The 23644-nt window shown below is 37.3% G+C and overlaps 1 protein-coding gene across 1 annotated transcript in view; it reads left to right on the top strand.

The window, feature by feature from the left end:
- Positions 1–550: 550 nt before the first annotated feature.
- The window catches only part of abtb2b (ankyrin repeat and BTB (POZ) domain containing 2b), a 52548-nt gene continuing 29454 nt past the window's right edge, over positions 551–23644 (top strand). The window contains exon 1 of the mRNA XM_073831512.1: positions 551–1799. Coding sequence (XP_073687613.1) covers positions 944–1799 — 856 coding nt within the window. The 5' untranslated portion in view covers positions 551–943. The remainder of the gene's footprint in view (positions 1800–23644) is intronic.

Here is a 23644-nt window from a genome sequence, read left to right as displayed (position 1 = left end):
ATTGTGTTTCCTTCTAGTGAGTGTACAAACCTTCTGTAATAGTTGGATATGAGTCCCTCAGTTGTCCTCAGTGTGAAAAAAATGGATCTTAAAATCATACAGTCATTGTTGGAAAGGGTTCAAATACACAAAAATACTGAAAAACCAAAAAATCTGTGGGACCTGAAGGATTTCTGAAGAACAGCGGGAATGAACAATTTTCACATATATATATATATATGTTAATGTCTTATGACTTTTATAAACTTTTCTTATGACAAAACTTATGTGAAATATCTTATTCAGGTCAGTAGTACTAAATAAAAAAACATGCATTTTTTATGATCCATCATATTTTGCTAAAATAATTAACATTTTGCAGATTCTGCAAGGTGTACGTAAACCTTTGACTTCAACTGTAGGCGCAGAGTTTGGTTGAGAGATTCACAAACGCTTGCGAATCAGTTCAAACGAGTTGTTCAAACGAATCGCTTCGCTCGCGAATCAAACACCTCGCTACTCTCTCTCTCTCGCCCTCCAGCTTTCAGTTCAATCATGAGTTTCCAGTAAGAAGAGGCGTGTGGTGTGAACATCGTCCTACTTCTCTACATCATCTTTAAGGATTCATTTGACTAATCTGACCATCCGTCTATTAATGGATTTCCTCTCTAAACTTTCTGTCCAGTTCGGTATTTTATTTTCAAGAACTGGATAAACCTGCGCACTTTACTACTTTTACGGGAATGGACTTTTAGTGAGGTAAGCAAGTTTCCCCAAACATCTCTTCTCCGGAAAATGTAACTTGGACATTTTAGACTTTCACACAAGGTGTTTTTAGTCTGTAAAAGTGCTGCATGAATGTCAAAGAGAAGCTGAACCAGTAGAACCAGCTTGAGTTTCGCGCTGCTGGAAAGTCTCTCCTCTGCTTTCTGGTTCCTCCGAAAAACACCAGGAACCAGCTGAAATGGCAGGAACAAACAGCTCGAACATCAAAACCCTGGAGGATCTGACTCTGGACTCCGGCTACGGAGCAGGGGACTCGTGTAAGTCCCTAAGCCTGTCGTCCTCCAAGTCAAACTCGCAGGCGTTCATGAACACCCCTCACCGGGGAAACTGGTGGTACTACTCCGGCTCCATGAACAGCAGGAACAACAGCTGGGATACAGTCAACACGGTTCTTCCAGAGGATCCAGAGGACATTTTCTCCAAGTGCCCACGCTTGCCGGAACTGGAGGAGTTCCCGTGGACAGATGAGGACGTGGGGAGGGTCGTGCGTAAAGGCGCGGGGAAGGGCGCCTCGCTTTCCGCGGAGGCTGTGCGCAGACTGGCCACCCTAATGCGCAGGGCGCTCATCCGCATCTCCAGGGAGGCGCAGCGGCTCAGTGTCATGCACTGCAGATGCACCAGGTTTGAGGTCCAAAGCGCGATCCGCTTGGTGCTTAGCTGGGCGCTGGCGGATCACTGCGTCTCGGCCACTGTGAAGGCCATATCTATGTACAACATGAGCGCTGGAGAGCTCTTGCGCAAGGGGAAGTCAGCCCGATGCGGGCTCGTGTTCTCCGTCGGACGTTTTTTCCGTTGGATGGTGGACACTCGGATCGCGGTGCGCATTCACGAGTACGCGGCCATCTGCCTGACCGCGTGCATGGAGGCGCTCGTGGAGGAGGTGGGCGTGCGCGTCCTGATGGCGGAGAAAGAAGGAGCGACGCCCGGCTGCGTCCTGACAGCAGAGGCGCTGGAGGGGGTCATCAATAATGATGCCGAGCTCTGGGGGGTCCTGCAGCACTATGAGCATCTCATCTGTGGGAAGAACGCCAATGGTAGGTACTTTACTGTTATTGTTGGTTGAACTGATTCACTCATCAGTTGCTCTTGGCCTAGTGGTTAGATCTGGCTGAAGGGTTGTTGAAACCACACAAGGGTTCATCCGTCACCATTGTGCATGACATCTCTAGAGGCTTTAAGGAGAGTGTATGTGTACTGTTAATCACTTTGGGGAGAAGTGTCACCACAGTTTCACCAAATTGTATTTAGACCATGATTATTAAAAACTAAAACTTAATAGAAAATATACATATTAAAAAGCTAATAGAAATGACAAATTTTGTTTTACTAAAACTTTAACTGAAATTAAAATGAAAAAAGAAATGAAAAAAGAACATCAAAATTAAATCAAATTCAAAATATGATCAATTTATAATAGTATATCAATGATAATAAAACAGCTGATTTTATTTCAATTAGTTACCACAACATTTCTCATTTTAATTTAGTTGAATTAAGTGAAATAAGTCAAACTAAATAAACTGAAAAGTGAAAAACAAAACTAAATAAAAATGACAAAAACACAACAAAATTACTAAAGCTTTAAAATGAAAATGAAAACAGAAAATATAAAAATTGTTAATATTAACAAGAACATACAAAAATACTAAAACTTTAAAATGAAAAGGTAAAATATAAAAATTCAAAATATTAACAAAAATACACACAAAAAATTCTAAAACTTTAAAATTAAAATTAAAAGGTAAAATATAAAATTTAAAATATTAACAAAAGTACACACAAAATGCTAAAACTTTAAAATTAAAATAAGAAAATAAAATATAAGAATTTAAAATATTAACAAAAACACACAAAAACTGCTAAAACTTTCAAATTAAAAGATAAAATGAAAATTCAATATATTAACAAAAACTGCTGAAACTTTAAAATTAAAATGAAAAAATAAAATATAAAAATTATATATATATATTAACAAAAATGCACAAAAATACTAAAACTTTAAAATTAAAATTAAAAGATAAAATATAAAATTCTAAATATTAACAGAAACAAAAAAATACTAAAACTTTAAAATTAGTAAACCTAAATAAACAAATTAAAAAACAAAACCATATAGACATATTAAAAAAAAGATAAATACAAATTACAAAACACAACAAAATGTGTTTTTAACTTTAAAATGAAAATGAAAAGAGAACATATATTTTAAAAAAAACCCTATATTATCAAAATGTATAATAGCATATTAATCATACTAAAACAGATATTTAAATAAAATCAGCTAATTAATTGTATTTGATTTAAATTTAATTTGAGTATTAAAATAACTAAAACTAAATAAATGTAAAAAAAACATAGACATATTTAAGAAAACTAACAACATAAAAAACACAAAATTCAAAATATTAACAAAAACCATGACAATATATAAATGATACTGAAATAGCTTTTTTATTTCTAATGTTATTGTACTTTAAGTTAAAGTATTAAAATAAATAAACCTAAATAAACAAACTAAAAATATATATAAAATAAAACACTAATAAACATGACAAAAATATGACTAAAATGTCAAATTGAAATGAAAACAGAAAGTTCAGAACATGAACAGAATAAACTAAATTCATAATAATAATATTTACGTTATTTGGACACTTAAAAATGTATGAATATCAGTAAAATATAATACGGGAACATTTTCAATCAAAGTATTTAAGAATAATAATGATTTTGTGGGCTTAAGCTTGTTCAACTATATATAAACTATTCAAAGTGAGTATTATGGTTGTGAAACATTAGTGTAACGTCAGTAATTATCATGTAATGCGAAAAAGTACACCTGTGGATACTTTCATGTGCGTAAACATAAGAGGAAATGACTTCATACATCCACATCCTTACAAAAAAACCCTATCACACCTGTTGATTATGACAAATCATGTTGTGCATGAAATGTTGGTAAAATACTAGCATGATGTTACAAAATCACAATTTGGTGTGAATTATCTCTACTAGAATCCTAAAATACTCAATCTGAGATCTGTTGGTAGTCCCACACAAATGTTGATCGCTTTCCTTATGAATCATTTCTCAAAAATGAAAACCAATTTTCCAGAAATCACAGGTCGATCGCGTCATTCAGCCTTCGACAGGTCATTGCACGCTTCCTCTTCTCCAGCTGTGAGAATTACCCCTCGCTTCCAACTTCTGCATCATCTAGGTTGCATTTTCATTTTGATTCGTCTGTGGTTGACCAGCATCTAGTGTGAGGTTTTCACAAACATTCACAAGCGCTTCATTTCCTATTTCTGCAAACCCATCTTAACCGACTGACCAGGGTAAGAAAACAAACAGTATCTGTAAAAACAGCACGTGGGTCTGATGTATTACTGTCCTGCTTTCGTCATCATTACTCATCATTTGTCAAAATGTGCTTTATAAATACTAATAAACAGTCAGTATGCTAGTAATATGCAACTAATAAGCAACTAGTTACACATTTGTAGCAAAGGTGCAGGATAAGGTGATTAAAAGCCATGTATAGCTAATAATAATAGTAGATATTGTTTAAACATTTGCTGTATATATATATAGAATATGATAGTTTAAGGTGAAACAGGGGTATTATGGTTAACTAAAACTTCTAAAAAAAATAGTTACTTGAAATGAAATTAAAAAATAATAAACTAAAACTGAAATAAAAATTAATAAAACTGCATAGACATTTAATAATAATGATAAAAATACTAAAACAATCAACTGAAAAAGAAAACGTATATTTAAAAGAATAAATATCAAAATATCTGTCTTTATGGTTTTTATTGTAATTTAGTTTGGTTATTTTGATACTTCAACTTCAACTTATTAATTATATATATATATATATATATATATATATATATATATATATATATAATTAATTAATATCATTGACATACCATCATAGGTTTTGTTAATATTTTGAATTTGATTTAATATTTATATTTTGCATTTACTTTTTAAACATTTTAAGTTTTGGTAATTTTGTTGTGTTTTGCTATTTCATTATGGTTTTACATTTTTTAGTTTATTTAGTTTTATTTATTTTAATACTCAAACTAAATATGAGAAATGTTATCTTGGCAACTAGTTGAAAAAATGGCAATTTGATTGAAATCCGATTATATTTAGGTAGTCTGAACAGCAACAAACAACATGAAATCCGATTTGTGCAAATCCGTTTCAATCTACATTCATATGTGGTTTGGAATCCTATTCAAATCGGATTTCTGGAAAATCGCAGGAAATCTGTAACGTGCGACTTTTTTCTGCACTGCCGTCTCCGCTGAAAACGTGAAAAAAAAAAAAATGTGAAAAAGCTTTGCCAAATCCGATCTGACTGGTCAGACTGAAACGGATTTCCAGGAATCCGATTTGAATAGGATTCCAAACCACAGCCTCGTTCAGACAGTCGGCCCAAATCCAATTTTTATGCAAATCCGATTGAAATCTGATCATACTTAGGTTGTCTGAACAGCAACGAACTACATTAAATCCGATTTCTGCAAATCCGTTTCCAGCTATATTCAAATGTGGTTTGGAATCCTATTCAAATCGGACTTCTGGAAATCCGCAAGAAATCTGGAACGTGCGGCCTTTATTCTGTGCTGCCATCTCCACTGAAAATGTGAAAACGTGAACAAGCTTAGCCAAATCCAATCTGACCGGTCAGACTGAAATGGATGTCCAGGAATCCAATTTGAATAGGATTCCAAACCACATAAGCCTCGTTCAGACTGTCAGCTCAAATCCGATTTTTATGCAAATCCGATCATTTCTAGGTAGTCTGAACATCAACGAACTACATTAAATCCGTTTCAAGCTACATGCATATGTGGTTTGGAATCCATTTAAATCACAGGAAGCTGGAATGTGCAACTTTATTCTGTGCTGCCGTCTCCACTGAAAATGTGAAAACGTGAACAAGCTTCACCAAATCCGATCTGACTGGTCAGACTGAAACAGATTTCCAGGAATCCGATTTGAATAGGATTCCAAACCACATTTTAATGTAGCTTGAAACGGATTTGCACAAATCGAATTTCATGTAGTTCGTGGCTGTTTAGACTACCTAAATATGATCGGATTTTAATCGGATTTGCATAAAAATCGAATTTGGGCTGACAGTCTGAACGAGGCTTAAGTGCATGAAATGTTGCTACTGACATTAAAAGTCTTCCATGACAGTACTAAGGCAGTGGAAAGACTTCATTAGAAGATCAGAGCAGTGTGGGTGCAATATTTAGGCAACGCTAGCAAAAAGCTCTGCTTTGGCAAGGGGAGTCAGGCTCTCGGCTCTGGATAATCCTTACACGGCTCGCTTTCTCTGGGATGCCATGTGGGCATCAAATGAGGTCGGTCCATAAAGACGACCCAGCGGATCAATGCGCTTTCAGGACGGCCGTGTTAACAAAGTGCTGCGCGTGCACTTCACAAAACCCTCGCGTGCCATTACTCTTGATGAATGGGCATATCTGATCCACTGCGTTTCCTCCGTCAAGTGCAGGAGATTGAATCTGAAATGCCTTAAATGTGGCTCATTGATGATTTCAGCCGTGACTCAGAACGTACTTGATTACGCAAAGCATCCCGCAAATGGATTATTCATGACCTGCTTTTGTTAGCTGCCTGAGAATGCCTTTTAAACAACCTTGATTCCCATAGATCAGTATACTTTTCTTAGAAGTTTGCATGGTTTCTTTTGATCCTTTGAGGGTACAGTTTAAAGTTGACACAAAGTGGTATCCAGAACTAATGTAATTCAGTAATATGATCTTTTATTTTAGTTAAGTGCAGAAGATTGGCAATATTTAGCATGGTGTCTAAATGTAATAACTTGCCCCGCCTCTGAAACGAAGTTTCTTTTTTGCTGACATCATCAAGTCCTTTTATTTTGAGCCTCAAGCCTGTCATATAGGTTCTTTCACAGTCACTTTAGTTCCCAATGGATGAAATAAAGTTCTTTGTTACAATTTCAATCGTTTAATAACTAGTTGCACTTGAAAATATGACTTTAAGCAAGTAAACAGGGTTGACTTCTTGTTGACTCCATTGTAACCAATGGTGGGAGTACCTTTACTTTTCAAAGTAATTCATAGTCCGTTTGCAACAAAAGTTCTTCTCTATCATCTGCCAACCAGCCCCACATCTGGAAGTCTTTAAGGACTTGCTTCGCTCTGCCAACTCAAGTCACTCCCACTTTCTCCAACGCACACTCTCTGCCTCTTTTCTATTTACTTTAGTCCTTCTTTCCTGGAGCCGCTTCTGTGAACGCACATGCTTTTAACAAGGCACCCACTGTACCAACGTGCCATTTAAAAATCCAATGAACACAAAGCACCAAGCGCGTAGTTTTCTCACGCCGATAGTTGCTATTGACGTTCACGTTGCATTTGAGCGTGCAAGTGATTCACGGAGAAAACATCTTTGTGCTTTACTCCTGAACAAGTGCTTTCTCAAACTCGCTCTTGAGAACATCAGAACATCTGTGAACCCGACCCTGAGCGGGACGTGAACTTTGTCCCTTGTCATTTGCGGCCGGCTCAGGACGGTATACTGGAATTTCTGGCACAGCTTTCGAACATTGGCTACCCTGATGGAAACAACTCAGCCCTAAAATACTGTTTCATTTTTGCATAAGTAGTGCGCAGGCCAGTGCACTTGTGTCTTGTGGAGGATATTTTTATGCTTCGTGGATTTCGGATGGCAGTAACAGGGAAAACACCATCTTGCATGGTCAGTGGCACTGTTTATGCATGCTTCCAGCCAAAACCAAAGGCCCAGCTGTACAAGAAGCTCAGACTTCTCTGAGCTAGCCGGCTAAAAACAGCACAGGTTTTATGATGGCTCAAAAACATTTCAAGAGCTCCTTAAAACAAGATAACTGCATTACCTAGTCACCAGCGTTAGCTAAAACTTGTAAGCTCATGGAACCCCATTGAGTAAGTGACTGAAATAAAACACCCTACATAGCCATCAGCTCTAAGTGTTAAACATAATCAGATTACTTTTTTCCAAGTAACTAGTAAAGTAACGGATTACTTTTAAAGTTACTTTTTCAAATAAGTAACAAATAAGTTCACTTTTATTCGCTGACATCTCTCCTGTCCCCATGTTGAGAGAAATTAGTGTAAGGTGCAGAGGACAAAGCACTTTCCTCATTCTGAGGCTTATTATTTGCTCTTTTTGTGTGAAAGGACCTTTAAAGTTGCCAAAATATAACTTTTGGCTGACAAAAAGTAATGCAATGGTATCGTAATGCATTACTTTCCATAAAAAGTAACTAAGTAATGTAATTAGTTACTTTTTTGTTGTCGTATTGTAATCTATTACTTTTAAAAGTACCTTTCCCCAACACTGACACTCTTCATGCAAAGTGCACTATAGAGAGATCAACTCACAATTGATTCCAGTAGAGTTTGATGTTAGCATATGGCTAAACTAACAAGATGACACTGTTAGGTATGAAAATACAATCACACATTAGGTAAACCATTAATCACATTAAAGACCTCCCTTCGGGTGCATTCGAAATGACATACTTCCCTACTAGGTAGTAGAAAAAAAACAGTATGTGAAAGAGTAGCATTTCCGAATTCACATTACTTGTATAACAGTAGGCAAAAAGTCCCTGGATGAACTGCAAAATGTCTTAAGTGGACATTTTACTATCCCATGAGGCCACACGAGGAGTTGTGAATGGTAGTGACACAACTGAAGGTCACATGACAATAACAACATAATGAATATTGTAAGTCTGGATTACATTCAAACTATATAGTACTGTCAGAAATAATTACTCATTCAAAGAATTTACCTACTCAGAGTATGCAATTTTGAAAACATTGGTTAGGCTTGTCACAATGCATCATGGGATCGCCGTCAATTGCTGTTTTGGTCAAATGAAGGTTCCCAAGAAGAAGACTCTCAGTTTAACCCTTACTTTTACTTGCACAGCCTTTTCTGTTAGTACAGATACAGATCTTTGATGCCTTAAAACACTGTCTATGTTGGCAGCTCACTTTTATTTGTATCTATTGATAATGTTGTCGTCTCTACATGAATCCTTTCAAAAACGCAAAGGAAAAACATTTCTGTGGATTGCCATCAATAGCCATTTTGGCCAAATGGTAATTCCTAAGAAGCAGATTCTCATTTGGACCCCTACTTTTACTTGCATCTTTGATGCCTTAAAATACCGTCTGGGCTGGCGCTTGGCAGCTCACTAGCTTTTTGGAAGCATTTGAATATCTGTTTGTCTAGTCAAACAATATTTGCATTAAGGGCGAATACAAATATTGAAATATGTATAATGTTGCTAGAACAGTTTGAATATGATAAACCCATTGTCAACAGCAAACGTTTGAGAAATTGTGGCTTTTACTTAATGCAAATGCTACAGCAAATACGAATACTACCATTGCAGGTACTAAGTGTTTTCTGTGTTACAGTTGGAGGTTGTTTATGGAATCACAAGATTTAGTTCAGAACATAATCCTGTGTAAGTACTGGAGGATTGTCGGAAATCAGGAGAAAAGGCGGCTGAATAGCCAGCGGATTGAAGCCGGTCAGCACATGGCTTTATATTTTGGCGCTCACGCCTCCATCCAAACCCTCTCATAGGTCAATCCTCTGCTTGTCGCCATGACTACACTGACCCCAGACAGGAAATTAGGGGACGTGTGGGAAAATGGCCAACAATGACACGTGCAGGAGTTTAACATTGGGGTGAGGAGGAAACGCAGTCTTGCATTTTCCAGCAGCGGAACGTTAAGAAGGCTCAAATGGAGTGATTGTGGATGAATAGTTCTTACTCACTGCAAAGTGTCGGAAAACTCACATTTCAGTTTTCACGTGTCACTTGCACGTTCACCTGTCAGAAGAAAATGACTAAAATAGCCTTCAGAGCTCTTTTGTTCTACAGCTTTGTATTTATTTCAATGCATAGCCCATATTTTTGGATTTTGGCAGTGCTGCATATGCTAAAATTATAATCACATATTGAACTAACTGAATAATCAATTCACTCTGCAATAAATAACGTCCATAATATTGAATGCACCATATGCCATGTAGATATTATAAATAACAGGTCCATATGCTTCCTTTCAACGATTGCATATTGTGATTTATCGTTTTGGCTTATGCTGACGACATCTGTCATGATAATTATGAATGAAATAACCCATATTTTAATGTTCATTTCAAACAAGACTGATTCCTGCTTTTACCCCTGTGGTTGTTGTCTCATTGACTGAAGGTTTCACATTTGTCATAATCCAATGAAACTCTGTCTGTCCCTGTTGTTGTCTTCAAATGCAGTTATTGCTGTCGATAAGCAGCCATTTGTGAACATTCCTGTAATGTTTAATTGCTCTGAATGGGAGCTGTTGCAGTAAATGGAAACAGGCTGTATTGCAGAGGTATGCACAGTAATGGCTTCTGTGTTGGGTTTGAATTCTGCAGCTGCCATTTTTAGTCTGTAAAGTGCTGATTTAGGTCTTAAAATAGTTTTCAGAATCCATTTAAACAAGATTCAGTGAGCTTTTTTCTCATTTCTGTTGTTTAAAATGACAATTAAGCAAATAACATTAAAACAGCACTGCAAAATGGATATTTGACCTCCAAAATTATTTGAACACTTAAGTTTCAAAGTGTTAGACAACAAATATTTTCATAAGTTAGTCCAAACCTGCAGGTCATACGTGTTTGTTTGAAGTTTCTAAGAAATATCGGTTTACAATCTTACAGTAGCCAATAAAATCAGTAATTGCAGTAAGACGTCCATTCATGCCAATAAAAGCTCCTAAGTTTGCTTTTCAGCAAGATTTAAAAACAAATGTATTGAATGAAAGTTTAATGAAGACGGAAGATCAATATACAGGCTATAAAAGCTTTATTGCTGCTGAGAGGTCTTTGCGTAATGTTCACATTGCTTTCTTATCTCTTTAGTGCCCTCAAAAGGTTTGCCAGTCTGGTAAACCAAACATCCCAGAGCTTTCCCGCACGAGTTTCATCAAGTCATGCCTGATTTAGGTTTTTACACCACCACAACAACAGAAACCCAGAAAATAAAGAGAAATGGTTCATTGAGTCAATCAGAAATCTTTGCTTAAGGATATTTTTCCATTTCTTTATTTTTAGAGTCATATTATTTTTTTTGTAAAACATGCTTAGGCAGGGGAAATCTGACATGTTTCCAGCTAAAGAAATGTCTCTGGCAGTAATCTTCTATAAAAAATATTTCACCCAACTAGGAATTTACCCTTCAGGCATATGGATGCATGAAACAACTGGTAGAAAGGCAATATCTGCCTTCATATTGAGAGTACTCAATGCCAACAGAAAACATTGGCACAAAATACTTCATTAGAAATTACCCTGCTTTAATAGAAAACTACACATTTCCGTTTAACTGCAAGTGAAGTTTCAGTTGCAGTGAAAGTTGTTTGCACAAGCAGCGTTCCCTTTTTTTGATATTCGGTGTGATTGTATCTGATTTGCATGAGAGAGGTTGAGGCACGCTGTGTCTTCGCTGTTGTGGAGAACAAACTGAATGTTCCGAATCTTTCTTTTCTTGGTGGCCAGAGGGAACAGCCTGTGACTGAGGACAGATTAAGCTTTATTGTTGTTTAGAGACACCCTGGTCGTACTGATTTTGGACAGGCAGGGCTATCAGGATGGACACAGCTCAGACATTGAGGAAGCTTGCCATAAATTGCGTAAATGGCAACTTTTAGAGCTTGGGGTCCAGACAGCTGGAGAGTTTTAAAGGACACCATTGTCCTGACCCTTGATGGCTGACAGTGGTCAGTCATATTTCAGCCACATGTATCGTCCAAGATGTTCATGTCTTTCTTTCTTTAGTCGAAAAGAAATTAATGGTTTTGAGGAAAACATTCAAGGATTTGTCTTTAATGGTGGCCAACGGGTTAAAGGTCCAAATTGCAGTTTCAATGCAACTTCAAAGAGCTCTACACGATCCCAGGCGAGGAATAAGAGTCTTATCTAGTGAAACGACTGGTCGTTTTCTATATGTATATACTTTTTAACCACAAATGCTCATCTTGCAATAGTTCGACCTCACTCATTCCGCAATTAGGAAGGTGCTTACAAAGCGTAACACAACAATGACGGACAATTTTGAAGTTGGAGGAGAAAATTAGTTTTTCGGAGTACTAACCACGCATGACTTTTCCAATGTGATTAAATAATGCGTGAAGATGTGCATGTGCATCGCAGAGCTAGTGCAAGATGAGCATTTGTGGTTAAAAAGTAGTTTGTGGTAAAAAGATAAGACCCTTATTCTTGGCTGGGATCATGTAGAGCCCTTTGAAGCTGCACTGAAACTGCAATTTGGGCCTTCATCTCGTTGGCCACCATTGAAGACCACTATATGGAGAAAAGTCCTGGAATGTTTTCCTCAAAAAACTTAATTTCTTTTTGACTGAAGAAAAGAGACATAAACATCTTGGATGGCATGGGGGTGGATAAATTATCAGGAACATTTCATGCTGGAAGTTTAAACCTTCACTTTTTAATTGCATTTATGCTGTTTTGTTTTTGTTGCACGCTGAAAATGCAATAAAAATCCTAATTTGACAGAAATCTGAGTCTCTTAATTCACTCTTTGTCTTCTAGTGTAAAGGCCTTTGTTCTCGAATTGTAGTCTCAGTGTCTCTTTGTCGCTCTGCTAATTGGCTGGGGCCTGAGTTATGACTGGACACTTTTGTCTATGGTTATAAAACCAAGCTGTGCTCGTGGACGTGTGCGGGAGAAAGACATCACATCTGTCCTTCTGCGTGTAATGGGGGACATCTGCAAGTCTGGCTTAAATGGGGACAAAGCCAGCGTTATGACCCTACTTTAATTAACCCACACTCATTAAAACAAGCCTGAGGTATTTAGTAAATGATGCAAGTATAATGACTCTCACTCTTTGGCTCTTTTGCTCACTCTTTTGTATGTATTACAGCACTTAGGACATCGGGAGAGCTCATTGGGACAATTACTTGTGGGGTGGGCAAGTTGTGTTTAAAGGAAGTCCTCCAGACAGAAGTCAAAAAGGGCATGACAACTGGGCATCTCAGTCCTTCAATATTTGTCTGAATAAGAGCTAGTTTTTGAGGTGCATTATTTAATCGGCGAACAAAGCTGTTTTTTACAGGACAAATTCAGAAGAACAACCTTAGTGGTTTTGGAAAGGTTTGCCAGTATCTGTTATACTAGCACGTCATAAATAACCAGCCAAGCAAGACCACTCAAAGGCCCTGTGGCTCCTTATAGGAAGCAAGATAGAACGTGCCGATTGCTTTAACAGGAAAACATTGTGACACTTATGAATTTATATAACTTGTTAGTGAGGTTCAGATGTGGTTGATTTGGATGTTGAAAGATGATTGAACCTACTTGCCTTGCTGGTTTTCCAAATCATTGTAGTATCCATGATACTCACAAAATCTTGTCTGACAGATTTGCATCGTTTTGAGCAGCTCTATAGCCTTCACTTCCATCTGTGTAGTCAACAGGATGTTATGATGTCCCATTTTGTCATTTGGTGATTCAAAAGCTTGCTCATAACTGCCCATTGGGAACCCTGCCCTGGTAGAGACTTTACAGGGATCTACTACCCAACAGTCAATGTGGCATTACGTCACCAAAGCATTGACACCGCCAAAGAGGACAGCAAGGACTGGAGGATATGACCTAAGGTGTATACTCTAATAGTTAGGTTTTCTAACTAGGTCAACTAAGAAATTTTCATCCTGGTCTTATGGAGTGAAGTTGTGCTGCCAAGCCTCAACTTGTGTCCACATTTGGGTCTTGAATTCCCATTAAGCCCGATTGCAAGGTTGCAACAGATGTGAGTTAAAGGTCTGCTCTCTCCTGGGGTCTAGATCAAGACCATGCCTCATTAACAGTGGTTACTTTTACTTTCAAGGGTCTCTAATTTGTCTTGAAGGAAACAGTCAGTTTTTTTCAAATGGTTGTAAGTGTTGGTAGCTTCAAAACATGTTGTAGGGGCATCTAGTTTTCACATTTTGGTCGGAAAGACTAGTTGAGGTTGGGTTTTTGTAAACTCCCTGGGTGTATTCCTAGATTCCTAGTATTCTAAGATTATCACCCTTCAAAATGAGGACAGGCTTGGCTCGTCTCACATATCCTGAGAGCAAGTCCAAGCCCTTCTCTCAATCATCTCTGGAAGCCCTGTTAGACCTCAGCCAGGTTCTTGCCAGGGAGAGTTGATGGAGTAACCACAAAGGGCTCATAACGTTATACTGAAACTCGTGGGAAAATGGAGAAAATCATTTTCAGAGGTTTCTTGGGAAAGGAAAAAAAAGGAATAGGAAAGCAGTTATTCAACATAGGGACACGAAAAGATTCACTGCTGTATTTCCTGCTAAAGTTCAGGGATCTTCACGAATGATGCTTATTTTTATGTCTCTGTTTATCTTGCATGTGCAAATGAGTAAGCGTGAAGTCTCTTGCTTTGTGCTAACACCGTTACATACACCCAAAGCTGTAGAAATCACCTGCTTTTATGCGAGGGACCATTTTGTCTGTGAGAAACTACGCTGTTGGATCACAAGTCTGGCACAGTCGGCCTCCTAAAATAACAGAGAAGAGGTAATTAGCACTTCCTGCTTTCCAAACTCTGCAAGAGGACTACATGAACCATATGGTAAGAAAAGACTGGAATATAGGACCTGTTTAGCAGATCTCAAAATGCATCTTCTTCTACAACAGCTTGGAACTGGGGCAACTGTCTTAAGGGGACAATGTTGTTCCTTTGTACAGTCAAAATAGTCAAAATACATACATACACCTTGCAAAAGGTTCAAACGTTCAAACACTCACTGATGCTTCAAAAGAAAAAAACTATGTATTAAGAGCTGGGGGGTGTAAACTTTTGAACAGAATGAAGATGTGTACATTTTTCTTATTTTGCCTAAATACACAATACAAACACACAAAAATGCTGACAAAATGAAAGAATTTGTGGGATCTGAAGGGCAGTTTATTCAGGCAACAACACAGTATTAAGAATCAAGTGTGTGTAAACTTTTGAACAGGGTCATTTTTATAAATTCAACTATTTTTTTTCTCTTGGACTATATGTAAACGTCTTTTATGTAAAATTTCTCATTCACCTCTCTACTAAATAAAAAATAACATGCATTTTGTATGATCCCTCTTATTTTGGTAAAATAATTACCATTTTGCAGATTCTACAAAGTGTATGTAAACTTTTGACTGTATCTACCACTAAAAGGTGCATATTAGTACCTTAGAATAGTAATACTTCCCCACTGGGTACGACCCCAGTGAAAAGCTATTATACCCCTGAAGGTACCATTGGACATTTTACATTTATCTGAGAGTGATCAACTTACAAACTGCAACATTTATCTTAAATGTTATTTAAGTCTAAGATTAGCTTTCAGGATTTGTACCATCCCCCAATTCTACAGCATCCTGCTATTAGGACACGCTGGAGGAGACTGATAATTACAGTGTCAAAGAAAGCAATAGACCAACTAGCACACATGGCAAAAAAACAAAGCAGGCTAATGTCCCATGAGACTATGTCACCGTTTAGCACGCAGTCAACCTAAAGCTCAGCTTTTCATCCAATGCATATGTCTGCTGTTTAGTCAAAAATAACAGCTTAGAAGTAATAGCAGAGGGCATCTGAGTTGGCTAGGCTATTAACACATTGTCAGGCCTAGAGAGAGGGGGAAATGAAGACAAATTTGGAGCAGGGAACTAGTTGTTTGCACAGACGCTAGGGGTGGTAATAAAAGATGGATGCTAACCCTCCAGTCCTATTTTAGTGTTATTTGGGTGGCTTGGATAACGGGCTGAAATGTGTAGGCGATGCATTATGTGGTAAAGCAATAGCAACCATGTAAACCTAGCTAACCAAACCCACTTAGCCTACATAATAACTACATAATATAATGATGTAACATGTAGCTAACCTCACTTTTTTTATGCAAAAGGGTGTGTCATATCTCTGGAAAGACTGAGTTTGTTTAATACTGCAATAATCCATCAGACACTATTAAGTCATAATAGCAGGTCTTAAAATTAAAAAAAAAAGTTTGACCTTTTCTTTACCCTGTACAAGTCAGGAAACGCCTATAACATAACCCTTCATGTTCTGAACGTCTGTAGGAAGCGAACAGGATTTTGGGAGTACGTCTTGCCTCAAGGCCTCATTTTGAGTATTTTGTGGCAAAGGCAGATGGGTAGGTTTTAGAAGGAGCGCTCTTCCCAAAATGCCTATTTTTTTGCGTTTTCCATCTGGCTGTGTGCCTGAATGAGGTTTCTGTGGGTGGTCCCAAAGGCCTCTAGGCCACAGCTTTCCAGCTCTAAGCAAATGTGAAGTAGTCTTAGCTTGAATGCTAAAATAATTTGAATCAATTCTCTTTGAATTACTGGAAGATTTAGGAAGTGGTCTCAAGCCAATAAACATGGGTGACCTACAGTTCTTCTCATTTCCGATTTCTGATTCTACGATACTTGGCCATATTGGGAGGTTGATTAAAAAAATAAACACTCTACTTCAAATTTAGAATTTCATGTCAGCCCACAAGTTTTCAGACCTTCGCCCTTAACTAATTGGTCAGTCTGAAGGAAAAGCAATGCAGGTTCCCCTGAGAGCAAGCGTATTTCCTTCCGTTCTGTTTTCTGTCCAAGAGTGGGGTGTGGTTAGACGGTGGTATTTGAATGCGCACGTCTTTGTTTACCCTAGCATGTTTGTTTGTGATGGTCAGGAATGACGAGAATAGTTGGCGTTTAGGAATACCACTCCAAGAGGCACCTGTAGTGACGGCAGCTGGGTCCACAAGATGCCAGAACTGTGGAATTCTGAAACAGGTGTATCCAAGAGAAGTATGACAGACATTTATTGGCATGCATGATATGTTTGCATTGCCTGTCCAGTGCAAGTTGGGCAGTAGAAGCATGCTCTTCTCAAACAAGTCATGAATAAAAAAAAAGTTTGACCTTTTCTTTACCCTGTACAAGTCAGGAAACGTATATTGGCACCTGAACAATGTTTAGAATGGAAGACAAAAGGCCCACCTATGGAGTTAGAAGTTATTGTGTTTCATGTAGTAGGCCAAACCAGAATTAGCATTATAAAACCCATTACAATCAGAATTTGTCTCAGTATGTCAAGAGTAGGTGCCAATCAAATATTGTGGCAGGTAGCTCATTCTGGATTCGATCCTCAAAAACTCCAACTGAAGTTATTAGAGACTTTATTGTCATTAAAGGAGAAGTTCACTTCCAGAACAAAAATTTACAGATAATTTAATCACCCTATTGTCATCCAAGATGTTTGTGTCTTTCTTTCTTCAGTCGATAAGAAATAGTTTTTTTGAGGAAGTCATTTCAGGAATTATTTCCATATAGTGGACTCCAATGGTGCCCCCAAGTTTGAACTTCCAAAATGCAGTTTAAATGCAGCTTCAAATGGCTCTAAACGATCCCAGCTGAGAAAGTAGGGTCTGGTCTAGCAAAATGATCTGCCATTTTCTAAACAAATTGACAATTTATATATTTTTAAACCTCAACCGCTCGTCTTGTCTATTCTCTGTGATGCGCATGCATAGTCTGTGTAAACCGGGTCGATACAATTAGGGTATGTCGAAAAACTTCCATGTTATTTTCTCCTCCAATTCCTCCAACTGATTTTGAAGTTGGAGAAGAAAACAAGATGGAATTTTTTCGACCTACCCTAACTGTATTGGATTACACAGAGTTTGCACGCACATCGTGCATTGAGGTTAAAAAGTATATTGTCAATTTGTTTAGAAATGAACGGTCGTTTCGCTAGATAAGACCCTACTTTCTCGGCTGGGATCAAGCCTTTTGAAGCTGCATTTAATCTGCATTTTGGAAGTTCAAACTTGGGGGCACTATTGGAGTCGACTATATGGAGGTCATTCCTGAAATTTTTTCCTCAAGAAACATAATTTCTTTACGACTGTAGAAAGCAAGACATAAACATCTTAGTTGACAAGGGGGTGGGTACATTGTCTGTACATTTTTGTTCTGGAAGTAAACTTCTCTTTTAAGGATAGCTGTTTTGATTAGATTGGTGTCCACTTGCATCATCCTGAGCTTGCTTCCAAGTTAGAGATGTGGAATGGGGTGGGTGGAAGTTTGGGAGAGTGGCCGATGAGCCCCCAGGGATGTGGGCTCAGAGGGAGATCAAGAGTCGTGGAAGGGGGATGGTAGAAGAGGGAGCAGAAACCCCCTAGGAAACCGAGACAGGGGGTAGGGTTGAGCCAGTGATTGAGATCTGTTGAAGAATGGACTGATCTCATTAGCCCTGCCCAGGTTCTCCTGCGCCAGGTTACCAGCCAGTACCAGTTGTCTTTCCACTTAATTCATTTGTTCTTTGGAAATTGCATTTCATGTTTATTAGCTGTTCCTCTTCAGCTCCGTTTGGACTTGCTTCGGATGCTTCCTCTCTGAAGTCTTCTTCCTGTTTGGCAGGTCCGTCTGGTTCTTTGTGCTCCATGCGTGTGTTGTTGTCTTGAGAAAACATAGTCGTTGAGTCCTTCAAAGTCCTCACCACATGACTCAACATGTCCCAATGTGTCTCCTCCAAGATTCAAGAATCCACCCCATTGTCCAGTTTCTCACAGTTCTCATGGTTGCAGGCGAGCACCGGATGACTGGTTTGTATGTTTGGATAATCTGCCAAGTTGCGGTCCAGTCTGTCCACGGATGGCAAAAAGTTTTATGCCTTTTGACATTGGTATACAACAGGTCTGAGTCTTGTTTTCTCTGGTCGTGCACGCCACAAACTAAAAGAAAGTTGTGAGGGTGGGGAAGGGTGAAAGTTTAAAACCCCGGAGATGGCAATGAATGATTTGTGGTAGGTTCGCAAACCACACCATTGCCTCTGTAGCAGGTCCACTCCCTATTTTTCGTCATTCTCTCTCAAGCTTCTGTCTTCTCACACAAATTGATGTCCATGCAGTACAACCACAAAGTTGGGAGTCTCAGCGGATTTCTGTTAAGCTCGTGCAACTACATTTTAATTTCAAGTTTCAAGTCAGCAGTGAGGACTTGATATTGAAAATGATATTGACAGTTATCAGGGATAGTCTGTATTTTGTGTAAGTGTTTTGTAATCATATGCCAACTACTGTTCACTGGCGACATGGGTACATATAAAAACAAAGAACGTAGGTTCTGTTGTAATTCCCTTTAATGCGGTCGACCTGAATGATATGCAACATGTTGATTGTAGATGAACTATTATAAAAATAAAAGTGCTGCAGACTAGTTACAGTTACTCAGAGCAATGACGTAAGGTAATTGAAGACATATTAGGACTTAATTCACAGGTTCAAACCTTCCGAACTGGAGTTGAAACAATGATATCTTTATGAATGACATGTTTGGGTGGGCTGCCACAAAGAAGCTTTGTTTCCCTGCATGCAACGGGGGCAGCTTTTCGTGCTGGAGTAAGACAGAATGTTTGACTCATTTAGGTGTGAAGGTCAGAGGTCAGAAGCTTAGGGTGTTGGGATGATTTTTCACATCTGTGAGTTTCTGTCCCCTTAGGTCTGGAGGATCAAGATACACCCTCCTGTCATGGGTGTGAGGGATTCTGGGGGGTTTTCGACTTCTTCTTCTTCTTTTTTTTAATGGAAAACCCCTTTAATGAGCAGTACGTCTTGTAAGAATAATACAATCTGTTGATGTTTCTTGAGAGATGACTGATTATTAATTGTAAAATAAAGGCTTCAACTACTTTTACTGGAAATGTAATGCACTTAAAGTGGTGTGGAGCTCAAACTGGGGTGAACGTAACTTTTGTAATTACAGGCAGTATATTAAACGCAGTGTAATTGGTCTGAATATCACTGACTTAGTGCCAGGAAAGTGAGGTTTGGGTCTTTTCCTGATATGAACCAGGTTTCCACTATAAAACGGTGGACGATCGTTACAAGATCTGCCTCTGATGTTTCGACTAAGCACTACTTGTAATTTATATTGCAATGTTTAAGGTCTTAGGAATAGGCTTGTCATTGTTAAAAGGGGATTTTATCAGAACCAACACTATGAGTCAAAAGTTTTTTTAAGATTTTTAATGTTTTTAAATAAGTCTCTTCTACTCACCAAGCCTGCATTTATTTGATCCGAGGTACAGCAAAAACAGTCAAAATGTGAAATATTTTTACTATTTAAAATAACTGTTTTCTATTTGAATATATTTTAAAAATGTAATTTATTCCAGTGATCAAAGCTACATTTTCAGAATCATTACGCTAGTCTTCAGTGTCACATGATCCTTTTGTCATTATTATTATTCTCAATATTTAAAGCAGGTGTTGGTATCTTTTTAAAGCAGGTATCTTTTTTCAGGATTCTTTGATGAATAGAAAGATCTAAATATCAGCATTTATCTGAAATAAAAAAAGCTTTTGTAACATTATAAACTATACCATTCAAAAGCTTGGAGTCAGTATTTTTATTGAAATAAATTATGAAAATTAATACTTTTATTTAACAAGGATGCTTTAAATTGATCAAAGGTGATGATAAAGACATTAATAATGTTACAAAATATTTCTGTTTAGGATAAATGCTGTTCTTCTTAACTTTCTATTCTATTCATCAGAGAAACCAGAAAAAAAATTGATTTAATTTTTTCTAATTGAATTAGAATGATTTCTGAAGGATCATGTGACTGGAGTAATGATGCTAAGAATTCAGCTTTTAAATCACAGAAATAAATTACATTTTAAAATATTTTCAAATAGAAAAACAGTTATTTTACATAGTAAAAACATTTCAGAATTTGACAGTTTATGCTGTACCTGGGATCAAATAAATGCAGGCTTTTATTGAGCAGAAGAAACATATTTAAAAAAACTTTAAAAATCTTACTGTTCAAAAACTTTTGACTGAATAACAAACTGAATGATACCCACAATTCCTGTGACAAAAGCTACATATTCAGCATCATTACTCCAGTCTTCAGTATGAACCTTTTGTTATTATTATTATTATCAATATTTAAAACAGTTCAGTTTTTCAGGATTCTTTGATGAATAGAAAGATCCAAAGATAAATAAAAAAGTACTTTTATTCAGCAAGGATGCTTTAAATTGATCAAAAGTGATGATAAAGACATTTATAATGTTACAAAATATTTCTGTTTCAGATAAATGCTGTTCTCCTGAACTTTCAATTCGTTTCTATTTTGCTCAGCTGTTTTCAACAACAATAATAAATGTTTTTTTAGGAGCAAATGAGAATATTAGAATGATTTCTGAAGGATCATGTGACTGGAGTAGCGATGCAAAAATTTCAGCTCTGAAATCACAAAAATATATAAAATTTTAAAATATATTCAAATAGTTATTAAATAGTCAAATATATTTCAGAATTGTACTGTTTTTGCTGTACTTGGGGTCAAATAAATGCAGGCTTAGTGAGCAAAAGAAACTTCTTTAAAAAACTTTAAAAATCTTACTGTTCAAAAACTTTTGACTGAATGAGAGAGGCAAAGCGTGACCTTAGAGTTCATCTCTTTGCACTGAACCAAAAAAACAGACTTATTCAATTACCTGTAGTTTGAAAATTATGCAAACCTAAAATCTGCAGTGCCCCATATTTTCATAAATGGCACTAAAGGGCCCCATAGAATTAATGTACTGCAACAGTCGTCTCATTGACCAGCAATGTGTGTTATTCATAGATGTTCTTGTTTAATGAAGTGGCAGGCCTTGAAACCTGACATCTGAAGGAAGACGTATAGAGTGAGTAAGCGTGAGGAAGAGAGGGGAAAATAAAATCAACATTTAACACTGTGCTAGATTTCCATTCATCCACGCTGAAGTTCCAAGTCCATCAGATTTGCCATTGCTCCATCGCTCAGAGGCTGAACAGCAGGCCGATTGTGTCGGGTCTCTCTTAATAGGGAAGTTGTTCCAGAGGCGGCTACGGCAAGTGCTGCTTTACATCTGAGGCGAGCGTCACTGCTGCTATTGCTCTTACTTAGTGGTTTGAACAAACCGTTGACCCTTACAATTATACTTCGGATAATATTGAAGTTGTATCTACAAACCTGAGGGCCTTGGCCAAATAACAACGCCCTGTTGCTGAATGTTTTTCACAGACGAGCACCAGAATAAAAAATGGATTTGAGTAATATGTGGAATACAATCTATTACTTGTAACATGAGAACAATGAAGTAATCTGTGGTAATTCCTTTCAAACATGAAAAGAAACCACTGGCTCCACAGTTGGCTTGAATTCATAAAACAAGATCTCCGTGAAGAACGAAGCCATGTTGTAATAAAGTTTAATATTTGTTCTTCTGACGCTAGATCTTTCAAAGCAAAGTTCCCTAATCTCAACAAAACCACTAAGCCTCCTGGGAAGTGCTGGATATTGTGTGCTTTAGCATTTTGGATATGTGTCACTCGGCTGCTGAAGAGATCCAAACGTGTGTAAAATCTCTCCTGAGGTGTGATGGGACGCAGGGCAGTCAGTCTTCCTCACTGTGATTAATTAGCTTGGCAAGCATGTGTGAAGTGATCAGTGCCTGCCAATCCGGACTCTAATGATGTAACCCAGAGCGCTAAAATGCAGATAAGACTCAACCTGACACGATAAATGCTTATTTTTAACTAGTGTATAAATGACCACCACAGTCACACAGCTTTCAATAACTTTAAACATAGTGGAACATCCATTTTTTTTCAGCATGCTTACTTTTGCTGTGCAAATTATAGCATAAAATCAAACATCAGATACCAACATTGCATTTTAATGTATTTTACTGTAATTGCAAAAGTATTCATACCCCTTAATTTTTTTCACATTTTTTTTGTTTGTTGCAGCAATATGTTAAACTGCTTTAAATTAGTTTTTCCCCACATCAATTTACACTCCATACACCATAATAATGACAAGGCAAAAACCAGATTTGCAAATTTTACAAATAGTCAACAATACATTGTATGGGTCAAAATGATTGATTTTTAATTTATGCCAAAAATCATTAGGATTTTAAGAAAAGATCATGCTCCATGAAGATATTTTGTACATTTCCTACAGTAAATATATCAAAACTTAACTTTTGATTGGTAAAATGCATTGCTAAGAACTTCATTTGGACAACTTTAAAAGCGATTTTCTCAATATTTAGATGTTTTTGCACCCTCAGATTTCAGATTTTCAAATAGACGCTTCTTAGCCAAACATTGTCCCATCATAACAAACCATGCATCAATGGAAAGCTTATTTAGCTCTTTATAAATTTCATGTTCAAAACATTTACCCTTATGACTGGTTTTGTAGTCCAGGGTCACATATTTAACATTTGCTTCAATTCAAAGTCAAATTTAGTATTTAGTATTGTACATGTTGGAATGAGACGTAATAATGGGTAAAGTTGACATTTACTGCGTATTTATTATGTTTACCTCAACTTTACCACCATCTACATCATTAGCTTATCTGTCAGCTACTGTTTGTGAAAGGTTAACGTATTAATACCATTACTAATTGAATTCAAGACCCCTGACCTCCTAAACAGCTGTTTTTAGGTGCGGTTAACATTTTCCATGTGCCAAAAGTTACGGTCAACATCTGGACTTCTGGAAGTTCCATTGTTTCTCTATGTGTGGGCAGCAAAAACCGTTGGACATATTGCAACATTTGTAGCTTTTTTTATACGAGTTTTGATCTTGAATGGTTATCATCTCAAAGGCGTTTTTAGTCAGCAGGAAATGACTGAAGTGCTGACCAAGGCCTTTATGAATGAAAAGCTTGTTTTTGAAGCAGGTGGCCTCCGTT

This window comes from Garra rufa, chromosome 25 (genome assembly GCF_049309525.1).
Source record: "Garra rufa chromosome 25, GarRuf1.0, whole genome shotgun sequence".
NCBI classification, from domain to species: Eukaryota; Metazoa; Chordata; class Actinopteri; order Cypriniformes; family Cyprinidae; genus Garra; species Garra rufa.
The sequence above is the reverse complement of the archived record's forward strand: the minus strand, read 5'-3'. Positions and strand labels throughout refer to the sequence as shown.